Here is a 12,152-nt window from a genome sequence, read left to right as displayed (position 1 = left end):
TTCATTTACTGTATATGTACTCAATACTTGGTAGGGGCTCCTATTGCTTTAATTACTGCCTCAATTCAGCGTGGCATGGAGGTGATCAGTTTGTGGCACTGCTGAGGTGGTATGGAAGCCCAGGTTTCTTTGACAGTGGCCTTCAGCTCATCTGCATTTTTTGGTCTCTTGTTACTCATTTTCCTCTTGACAATACCCCATAGATTCTCTATGGGGTTCAGGTCTGGTGAGTTTGCTGGCCAGTCAAGCACACCAACACCATGGTCATTTAACCAACTTTTGGTGCTTTTGGCAGTGTGGGCAGGTGCCAAATCCTGCTGGAAAATGAAATCAGCAACTTTAAAAAGCTGGTCAGCAGAAGGAAGCATGAAGTGCTCAAATTTCTTGGTAACCGGGTGCAGTGACTTTGGTTTTCAAAAAACACAATGGACCAACACCAGCAGATGACATTGCACCCCAAATCATCACGGACTGTGGAAACTTAACACTGGACTTCAAGCAACTTGGGCTATGAGCTTCTCCACCCTTCCTCCAGACTCTAGGACCTTGGTTTCCAAATGAAATACAAAACTTGCTCTCATCTGAAAAGAGGACTTGACCACTGGGCAACAGTCCAGTTCTTCTTCTCCTTAGCCCAGGTAAGACGCCTCTGACGTTGTCTGTGGTTCAGGAGTGGCTTAACAAGAGGAATACGACAACTGTAGCCAAATTCCTTGACACGTCTGTGTGTGGTCGCTCTTGATGCCTTGACCCCAGCCTCAGTCCATTCCTTGTGAAGTTCACCCAAATTCTTGAATCGATTTTGCTTGACAATCATAAGGCTGCGGTTCTCTCGGTTGGTTGTGCATCTTTTTCTTCCACACTTTTTCCTTCCACTCAACTTTCTGTTAACATGCTTGGATACAGCACTCTGTGAACAGCCAGCTATTTTGGCAATGAATGTTTGTGGCTTACCCTCCTTGTGAAGGGTGCCAGTGATTGTCTTCTGGACAACTGTCAGATCAGCAGTCTTCCCCATGATTGTGTAGCCTAGTGAACCAAACTGAGAGACCATTTTGAAGGCTCAGGAAACCTTTGCAGGTGTTTTGAGTTGATTAGCTGATTGGCATGTCACCATATTCTAATTTTTTGAGATAGTGAATTGGTGGGTTTTTGTTAAATGTGAGCCAAAATCATCACAATTAAAAGAACCAAAGACTTAAACTACTTCAGTCTGTGTGCATTGAATTTATTTAATACACGAGTTTCACAATTTGAGTTGATTTACTGAAATAAATGAACTTTTCCACGACATTCTAATTTATTGAGATGCACCTGTATATTTTTGCAAAAATTATATTAGTACTACTAATCATAATAAAGTCTATGTAAATGCATTAAAAATACATTCCGCCAAAGTGAGAAACATTCGATTAAGTACAAAATACAATACTACAAGAATCAGCACCACTATTACCATAGAAATTTACTGACAACAATGCTTATTCTTCGAACATTTATCAGAGCAATAACCCTAAATGTATTGCAATCCTATTTGTGTGACAATGCCAGATTATGTCTTTGTGTTAAAAACCATGCAGGGAGTTTGTTTGAAATGTAGTGTTGCAATATTTAGTATGAAACCTCTCGGGGCTACATACATGGCATATTACAATATAATCAAACAAATGTATAAATCCATTACGATTATAGGAGGTTCTAATACAGAGTTTTGGCCCAGCCAAAATCTGTACAAATCTTTTAAGCACTTGGAAAATTCCTGTAAATATTTCCTGGCATCCTATGTGGCTAACCAAATGACAGCATGCCAATATCACAACAGCAGGAGCAGAGCTGTCAGTCAACTTTTGTAGCCACATGAGAAGCCAGCAAACCGCTTTGAAAGTCAAGCTTACTGGTGAAGTATCTGGCATCAATCGCAACTTTTTTGAATCACGTTTGAATTATAGCCGATTGAGAAGTTTCACAATTAAAGAGAGAGGTTTGTAATAGCAACATGAATAAAGACTGAAAAGTAATTGTATAAAGGTTTTTATGAGGCTGTTTTGTAACCTTTATTAGGTGTGTATATGTATGTGAACTACATTACAGTTTAGAGCTGAATACATCAGATCTATGGAATAAAAATAAAAAAGTGAAGGAAATCATCTACAAGCAAATGTATCACTGTCACAAAACTACACAGACTGTTTTACATTTTAAAATAAGATTGTGGATAAAACAGAAAGGGTTTTCCAAGATATTACACCAAGGCCATTACATGTACTAAAGAGTGGATCTTTACTATGCTTCTGTATCAGAGCATAATGGACAAAACTGTTTCTTCGGCAGGCAGTACAATTTAGACATCAAGAATTTCATGGACTGGTGACCTGTAACAAGAAAAAGACTGGTTGAAAGACATGAAGGGAGAATTTTTTGTTTTGTTTTAAAGAATTATTTATTTAATCTTAACATTTTGTATAATAACAGTCTAAAATGAATATGTGTGTGTGTGTGTGTATATATATATATATATATATACACACACACACACACACACACACACACACACACACACACACACACACACACACACACACACACTGTATACTGTATATAGTACACTGCCTGACCTCCCAAAAAAGTTGCATAATCTAATATTTCATTGGATCACCTTTAGCTTTGATTATGGCTCGCATTTGAAATCCATTGATGGTCATTAACCTGGACATTCAGTACATTCAGGTAGTCAGCTGACATTTTATTGCCGTATAACATAGCTGAGTGTAGTCCTGACCAATTAAAGCAACTCCAGATCACAACACTGTCTTAAATCCTAACAGCGACTTTTTTTTTTGGCCAGGCAATGTATATAAAAAAATTAGTTGTTGTTATAGTTTGTTATATATAAACATTAAGGCACTAGTTAACATTAACACTTGTATTTATTTTATTTAACAGCATTTATCAATCTTGTTTAATGTTAATTTCTACATATACTAATACATTTGTAACATTTAAAGCTGTACTTGGTAATGCATCATGAACTAGCAATGAACAATAGTATAATTCCACATGAATATAACTAAATATGAATAAATATTGTAAAATAGTTCATTATTAATTTGTAATACATAAACAAGCAGCTTTTTTTTTTCTTCTTTTCTTCAGAAATAACTGTAATAGCTGTTTTTATTAGATTCTGCTCCCAACATGACACAAGCTACACAATATGTTCTCAAACTCATGCACTATTTCATGTCTGTGTACAGGAGCATGCTGATGCAAATTATGTTCTAAAATTTAGAAAAATGCTCATAGGAAAGTACACTGTCAATTTCTCTGTCTATCCATAAAATGAAAATCTATAATAGTCTTCACTGACTTTGACAACCCAGAATGTTAAGGAACTAGAAACTCACCTTTAAATGCTGTACAAACAACGTCTCGACAAAATCTTCTAAAAATACTTTGTGCGGTTGAGAGCTCTCTGAGCAATCTGGCCACTCTCATCTGTGATTTTCTCCCAGTCGGTTTGACCGACGACAAAACCAATTGCACGCTTTCTATCTGCGTCCTTCTGCTCCTCCAGATCAGCCCAGCGCACCTGGAACATCAGTGAGTTATGATGAGAGCGGGTTTGCTTTGTAGTATGCACACTAATCATGACCTTCCCCTAGCACTTAGGCAAGAAAAAAAAAGTATAACTCAAAACAGATCATCACCAACTGGTGAAAGTCTAGTACAGTAAAATAAAATACAGACCTACAATTCAATCCTTTTCAAAAGGTGCTTCAATCTGCAAATCTCATGGTCATTGTAAAGAAAAACTGAACAACTAATCTGAAATCCAATTTAAAGGAATATGAATCAAACAATATGGCACAGTGCAGAACATTACCCTCTTTTTGCCAGGTTCAGACATGCGACTGGCATAGTCGTCAGGCAGCTGAAGAAAGTCCTCCATGCCGGACACATCAGTGCCGCGCTTTCTCTTGCCTCCACCTGCCAAACCATCCAGTTTGTCTGGAAGGATAAAGCAGCATCTCAAGTCATCACCAATTCCAAATCAGAGGAATGCTTACAACCATTTGTAGCTCACTACCTTGTGTCAAATCTGCTCATGCGTGCTAAACTACATGCTAATCTGATTAAACATTGGTAGTAGTTAAAGCTGAAGTATGAACTTTTCTGATCTAAAATACTTTCTCCTCTTCCAGCTTAATATGCAAATAAGTAAGCTATCGAGGTTAATTTAAATTTTCTCGAAAACTGTAAACAAGGTGTCTCTGTGGTGCTATAAAAATTCCTGTTTGTTTAGAGCAACCCGCTTAGACCTGCCCAACAATATTATCATCCAATGGCATTAGCTGTGGGCGGGGCTATTTGTTTATTCGATCAACAGCAGATGAGGGGCGTATTCAGAAAGCGGTTTTGAAAACAGTTTATTTTTGCAGTTCCATTTGGTCAGCTTTAATATTGTTATGATCGATAGGTGTCCAATGAGCTGTGTATCACACAAAGTTTACCAACAGAGCAAATTAAATTCATTTTCTTTCAACCGTTTCAAGGCAACATAAAAGATACTTTAAACAACAAAGTATTCAACTGAAAAGATTACAGCATGAGATTTAAACAACATTAGGGTTAGTAATTTTTTTAATTTTATGTTATTGGCTAACATTCATTTTTGAGTGAAAGTCTAGTTTACACACAGTATTATACAGTATACATATATATATATATATATATATACACTGCCTGATTAAAAAAAAAAAAAAGTCGCGGTGTGGATTTAAATAATGGTTATGATCTGGGGTTGCTTTAGTTGGTCAGGTCTAGGCTCAGCAACGTCATCTAGCAATAAAATGAAGTCAGCTCACTACCTGAATATTCTGAATTACCAGGTTATCCCATCAATTAATTTTTTTCTTTCCTGACAGCACGGGCATATTCCAGGTCGGCAATGCCAAGATTAATCAGGCTCAAGTTGTGAAAGACGATGAGAGAGTCGAAACACTCCATAAAGTCTTCTCCAGCACATCCCAAAGACTTTCAATAGGGTTAAGGTCAGGACTCTGTGGTGGCCAGTTTATGTGTGAAAATGATTCCTCATGCTCCCTGAACCACTCTTTCACAATTTGAGCCTGATGAATCTTGGCATTGTCATCCTGGAATATGCCCGTGCTGTCAGGGAAGGAAAAATCCATTGATGGGATAACCTGGTCATTCAGTACATTCAGGTACTCAGCGGACTTCATTTTATTGCCGCATAACGTTGCTAAGCCTAGATCTGACCAACTGAAGCAACCCCAGGTCATAACCATTATTTAAATCCAAACTGCGACTTTTTTTTTGTTGGCCAGGCAGTGTATATATACCTGTATATATTGTGTGTGTGTGTGCGTATAATGTACAGATTTTGCTCTTTTGGAAAGAAATTGGTACTTTTATTCACCAAAGTGGCATTTAACTGATCATAATGTATAGTCAGGACGTTAATAATATGAAAAATTACTATTACAATTTGAAAAAAAAAAAAAAAAAAAAAAAAATCAGAACTATTTCAAAGAGTTCTTATCTAAAAAATCCTCCACGTGCAGCAATGACAGCTTTGCAGATCCTTGGCATTCTAGCTGTCAGTTTGTCCAGATACTCAGGTGACATTACACCCCATGCTTCCTGTAGCACTTGCCATAGGTGTGGCAGGCTTGTCGGGCACTTCTCACACACCTTACACAGTCTAGCTGTTCCCACAAAAGCTCAATGTGGTTAAGATCCATAAAACTCTTTTCCAATTATCTGTTGTCCAATGTCTGTTTTCTTCGCCCACTCTAACCTTTTCTTTTTGTTTTTCTGTTTCAAAAGTGGCTTTTTCTTTGCAATTCTTCCCATAAGGCCTGCACCCCTGAGTCTTCTCTATACTGTTATACATGAAACTGGTGTTGAGCGGGTAGAATTCAATGAAGCTGTCAGCTGAGGACATGTGAGGCGTCTATTTCTCAAACTAGAGTCTCTGATGTACTTATCCTCTTCTTTAGTTGTATCTGGTCTTCCACATCTCTTTCTGTCCTTGTTAGGCAGTTGTTCTTTGTCTTTGAAGACTGTAGTGTACACCTTTGTATGAAAATCTTCAGTTTTTTGGCAATTTCCTTCATTCCTCAAAACAATGATCGACTGATGAGTTTCTAGAGAAAGCTGTTTCTTTTTTGCCATTTTTGAGCTAATATTGACCTTAAGACATGCCAGTCTATTGCATACTGTGGCAACTCAAAAACAAACACAATGTTAAGCTTCATTTAACTAACCAAATAGCTTTCAGCAGTGTTTGTTATAATGGCAAGTGATTTTCTAGCACCAAATTAGCAATTTAGCATGATTACTCAAGGATAAGGTGTTGGAGTGATGGCTGCTGGAAATGGGGCCTGTCTAGATTTGATAAAAAATGACTTTATTCAAATAGTGATGGTGCTATTTTTTACATCAGTAATGTTCTGACTATACTTTGTGATCAGTTGAATGCCAGTTTGGTGAATTAAAAGTACCAATTTCCTATCAAATCAGCAAAATCTGTACATTATTCCAAGCTTTTGGATGCCAGTGTATATATAATATAATATATATACACACATACACAAACACACACACACACACACACACACACACACAGTATGTACACCCAGTGACCACTTTATTAGTTACACATGTACATCTGCTTATTCATGCGATTATCTAATCTTCCAATTGTGTGGCAGCAGTGCAATGCATAAAATCTTGCAGATACAGGTCAGGAGCAAATGGGCTACAACAGTAGATTAAGACTGGAAAAACAAAGAAGAAATCGAGATTCATCAAACCAGGCTGAGGTACACAGATAGCTTTCTGTTCTTGGCTGGCAGAAGTGGAAACCGACGTGGTCTTCTGCTGTTGTAACCCATCCGCCTCAAGGTTCGACATGTGCATTCCGAGATGCTATTGTGCTCACTATAATTGTACAGAGGGGTTATCTGAGTTACCGTAGCCTTTCTGTCAGCTCAAACCAGTCTGGCCATTCTCTGTTGACCTCTCTCATCAACAAGGCATTTCCGTCCACAGAACTGCCACTCACTGGATGTTTTTAGTTTTTGGCAACATTCTGAGTAAATTCTAGAGGCTGTTGTGTGTGAAAATCCCAAGAGATCAGCAGTTACAGAAAGACTCAAACAAGCCCGTCTGGCACCAACAATCATGCCACAGTCTAAATCACTGAGATCAAATTTTTTCCCCATTCTGATGGTTGATGTGAATATTAACTGAAGCTCCTTGCCCGTATCTGCACGATTTTATGCTTTGCACTACTGCCACACGATTGGCTGATTAGATATTTGCATGAATATGTAGGTGTACAAGTGTACCTAATAAAGTGGTCACTGAGTGTATATAAAATAAAGACAATAAAAAAATGTGCAGGTCAAATAGATATTGCTGTGGATATTTTGTGAAAAAGTATCCTTAAAAAATGAAACCAAATAACCGGAAGAGTAAAAATACCAAAAGAAAGAAATACCTACCGAGTTTTGCTTCTGAAGTGTCCATCTCCCATTTGCTTTTCGGAAGGTATCCCTATATTACAGAGAGACACTCCGGCTGTTAATCCTCAGGTGATGAGGGACAGAGGGGATAGACAGTGTGACAGAGCGAAAGAGAGAGAACAGGGACAGAATAGGGGCTGGGGAGCAATGATGATGCTTTGGATGATAAGAGAATAGCTTGAAAAGAGACAATTAATAAATCACAACAAGGCAACAGTGAGCTCACAGAAACCCGACTGATAAATGGTCCTCTACACGACAAGGCAATGTCTTTTGGGTACAGAATGACATAGCATGCAGATTTTAATACCCTACTGAGAGCGACTTGTATATTTTTGACTGCTTTATGCATTCCTTTTACTATAAATCAAAAAGTCACAGCATATTTTTGATGCAGAGATCTGTTACTACGTTACTATAAGATAAAACCAAGAAGCCAAGAATGGAACACACAGGATATAGGTGACAAGGAATCCACTTTGAATATAAAATATATTATATACAATTTGTATTTTTCATGCAAATGGTTTATTTATAATTGGCTCCTTAAATAAATGGGATGGTTTTTGGTTTGACATGATTATTTAAGAAAACTTACAATACGAAATTGTATTTTTTTTTTTTTTTATGAATCACTTAGCACTAACACCTCCTTATGCAGTGTTTCTCAATCTTGGTCCTGCAGGACTCCACCACTGCACATTTTGGATGTTTTAGATTAAGAAACATGGACCTAAAAACAATGTTCACCGAATTGGGTGCTTTGAAATTATAGTGCTACAGCTACATCAATTTTATTAATGACTTCATGGAAATGGGAATCTAATGTACACATTTCACATTACAGATTTTTGTCATGTAATGCATTTTCTATTGGTCATATAGAATGTTTTATTAACAGTTTTTACAACCAGAAATTTCAACCACAATAAAACTATAGACCACATCCTGCGTTAAGTAAAACAAATCTTTCCTATCAAGTATTATGGCTTTAAACCTAGAAGAATGAACTAAATGTCAGTGTGATTTTAGCTATTTTTATAACTGCAATAACGTCTAATATTATGTCAGAAAATACAAGGCCAAGACATAAACACACAAACTTCAGTGTTGCAACCAATCAAGGCAAAGTGTAAGCTATAAATATGCACTCTAGTAAAAGATCGTGAATGTTCCAAACACACTTGAACATCAATGCAAACAATGTTTGAGAGTTGGATAAAAAAAAATAAAAAATACAAAAACATAATAAGGTTAATAAGGTTATAATACAGGGCTCCAGACTGGGAGTAAAATGGCCGCATATGCGACAAAAATTAATTGCAACAAAATCTAGTCACCATTGCTGATAGTCGTGAACACTTTTCATCAGATTTGATCTTGTGAGTTATCTAATTATATCATTAGAGTGTGTATCAGTATCTCTTAAGGCCGAAACATACTTATGCAAGTAACTGAATGCAGATACATCTTGCAACGTAAGCTCGATTTCACGCATCGTTGCATTCTAAAATGTGTCCGGGCGTAATTCATAACCCAACGCAAGAACGCTTTGTATTCTCAGCGTTGCTGCAAGGGGCACTATAGCGAGATTAGTGTGAACTGTCTGCTTCTACGGTGAGTTTTCTCTTTTAAGCAAACTACTGTCATGGCAGAGCAACAGTTTGAAGAGAACATTGCTAAGCCTCTAAGGTAAAGTCAATATATTTATAGTAACTTACTAGCATAACACATCCAGTTTAATGGCACAGACATTTAAAGGTAACTCTATTGCCCCCATGAGAACTGAATATGTTGCCGCCATGGTAACGCAAAAGCTCACCGCGCAATGGCAATGCTGCGGCAAAGCGCTCGCATCCACGTACCTGCGTAGAGTATGTTTTGGCTTTTATGCGTTGAGATGAGCTCGCTGCACTCAACAAATACAGCGCAAGCCATTATGTCCGAATTCACGAACAAATGACTTTTTGAATGAATCAGCTGAAAAGATTCATGAATTGAGTTTGAACTCAAGAAGTCAGGTTAGCAGTCATTTTTTGAGCGATTCATACAGTGAATCAGCCATCAGTGAGTTCGCAACTGACTACTGGAATACTGGACATTCATAACTTGCGATCGCTGGTGATCTAATTCACAGCAAGACTAACACTTTTAACATTCACATAAACAGTATATCTATAAAATAATATCATTTTTTTTTTTTTTTTTTTTTTTTTAAAATCAGCAGTCTGTTTTTCTTTGGCTTTCTATCTAAATCGAGCAATTCTGTAATTTAGAAACTAAAAACACCTATTTGGCTCCTAAAAAGTTATTTTTAGGAGCCAATGGCTCCGTTGTCATGGATTTAATCAACAAATAGAAAAATACCATTAACATATATGCTGCTAATATTGCAAAAGAAAAAGAAAGAAAATACTGCTCTTCGAGATTTTTCAGAGCACTGAGGTCTGTGAATGAACTGCCAGGTTGTTAGAGATCTAGGGCTTTACAAAGATCTGAAAAGTGTCTTAACATCCCAGGTGTTCATTAGATATCTGTGAATATCTACAATGCACTGAAGTAGTGTATCTGTGCAAGATAAGGGGCAGTGAAAATGGTACTGACACACTTTTCCATAAAAAGCATTCCTTAATGCTTTGCAAAACTTCTACTGATGCCAGTAAAGAGAAAAGAATTTGCAAAAGGTATTGAACAGGCTGATCAAGTAGAAGAATACATTAAAATGTCCTTAGTGATGTCAGGGCTATTTTAATACTTAAAATTATTGTCATTATTCCAATGAATGCTATTGAATTCACATACTCTTTGTTTTAAGTTGGAATGACAGGAATGACAGTTTATTTTTTTCCAAAAGCTGGCTTCATACCAAATGTTCAGCTTTATGATGCATAAGAAAGTGTTGTTCTGCTGATTGTAATTTGCTTCTTGTTCTTGTTTTATAACTGACCATTTGATTGTCTTGAAGAATTTGAAGAACTTAAAACAAACTACAAAAGATTTGCTGTGGTATCAAAAGTGGTATTCAAGAATCATAAAATTTCACTGGTTTATTTGTACGGACTACTGAAACGTTGATATTGTGACAACCCTCCAGTGTGTATAAACTTGTTGCCACAATGCATGGTGCAAACAATGTTGGCCCAAACCAGTTTAAAATAAAAGAATCTGTCACTTTTACTAGCAAATATGTTGATTCATGTGGCATGCTGTGTAAAAGAGTCAAAATAACAACATATTTAGAAAAGCCTATTTTAATCACACTTTTCCTGATGGAAAAAAATTAGGTTGGCCATTGTTCAGTTCAACTATTCTTCATCCCCACAATCTTTCATGGTTCAACATTTTTAATGCTTTTAAGACTAAAAAGAAATATCAAACATCTTGGCCAGAAAGTCTTCTTGTATGTAATGTCATCAAAATAAACTGCATCAATGCTATATGCAATAGTTGCAATAGTTATTGCCAGTCGTTAACTGGTTTAGATCTATACACATCTACAAAATACTTTAAGTAGCATAGCTAAACTACATGCAACATAAACACTCTCAAGGCTCAGAGACCTATTTTAATTTAAGCCACATTTACAGAAATGTTCAGTGTAGAACTTCCTAAAAAGACAAAACTGAGGTGCTCTCATTTAGAGTCTGATTACAACAGAAAAAAACTGTCTGTTAAATTAATTAATGCTGAATTACAAGTCTGAACTTCAAAAACCTTGATGTGCTGCACAACAAGTCATCAGGAAACCAACAAACACAATTGTCAATTAAGACATATTGCAAAGGTGTTTCTTTAGATGTGATTAGACCGAACTAATGTCTCACTAGAGTGAGACTAAGATCAGGCAGTCACACCAAGTGACACAGTTGCATCTGCATGCAATCAGCGAACAAAACTGTTCTAATTAAGATGTGTCAGATTTTACTGTCTGACTTCTATTTTGCTTAAATACTGAAAGCTACAATGAGGTGCAACCATAGTGCTGCTTGAATTGTAAACAGAGATTTCTCAAAAGTGAAATTATTATTATTATTATTATTTTTACGTATTATGTCTATATTACATGAAGATTTCAAACTAGAGAGGTCCTTAACCTTTAAATTTGAACCATTATAACCTGCACATTTCAACCAATTCTATTGAGAAAGAGATGCAGATTTCTAAATGGTAATCTCTTAAATTACTTGTTTTAATAATTACCTAAAACTCTGTGGAACCACATATGAGATAAAATCGAATGGTTTGGTAGAATAAATGTAGAGAGAGAATTCTTCCTTACACTGTAAAAAAAATAAAAAAAGAACAATAAAAAAAATTTAAACTTTAAATTGGTTAAGGGGCATTTACCTTAAAATATATGGTAAAAAAATAATAAAAAAAAAAACGTAATTTAACAAGACAATATATGCAATTTTATGGTAATACATTGTAAATAAAATAATAAATAAAAAGTTGGTTTTATGTTAAAAAAAAAAAAAAAAAAAAAGTTAAAATGTACACTATACTATGTTTAACGAGAATACACGTATTTTTTATTTTAAACTATTGTTAAAATTATGGTGAAAAACAATAATCGGGCGATCGCAGAAGTCCCTGCAT

At 36.1% G+C, this 12,152-nt stretch overlaps 1 protein-coding gene across 4 annotated transcripts in view; it reads right to left on the bottom strand.

Annotated features, from left to right (window-relative positions):
* LOC127416234 (YLP motif-containing protein 1-like) overlaps window positions 1-12,152 on the bottom strand; it is a 64,742-nt gene that overhangs the window by 16,364 nt on the left and 36,226 nt on the right. For 3 of the 4 annotated variants that reach the window (XM_051655470.1, XM_051655469.1, XM_051655471.1), the window contains exons 18-21: window positions 7,533-7,584; window positions 3,884-4,008; window positions 3,405-3,589; window positions 2,016-2,372 (exon numbers count right to left, since the gene is read on the bottom strand). The exons of the other annotated variant lie outside the window; for it this stretch is intronic. In XM_051655470.1, coding sequence (XP_051511430.1) covers window positions 3,443-3,589; window positions 3,884-4,008; window positions 7,533-7,584 — 324 coding nt within the window. In that variant the 3' untranslated portion in view covers window positions 2,016-2,372; window positions 3,405-3,442. Of the gene's footprint in view, window positions 1-2,015; window positions 2,373-3,404; window positions 3,590-3,883; window positions 4,009-7,532; window positions 7,585-12,152 lie in introns of those variants that run through there. 4 annotated transcript variants of the gene reach the window in all.

The sequence above is a fragment of the Myxocyprinus asiaticus genome, chromosome 25 (genome assembly GCF_019703515.2).
Source record: "Myxocyprinus asiaticus isolate MX2 ecotype Aquarium Trade chromosome 25, UBuf_Myxa_2, whole genome shotgun sequence".
Lineage (NCBI taxonomy): Eukaryota > Metazoa > Chordata > Actinopteri > Cypriniformes > Catostomidae > Myxocyprinus > Myxocyprinus asiaticus.
This window is presented reverse-complemented; position numbering and strand designations above follow the sequence as displayed.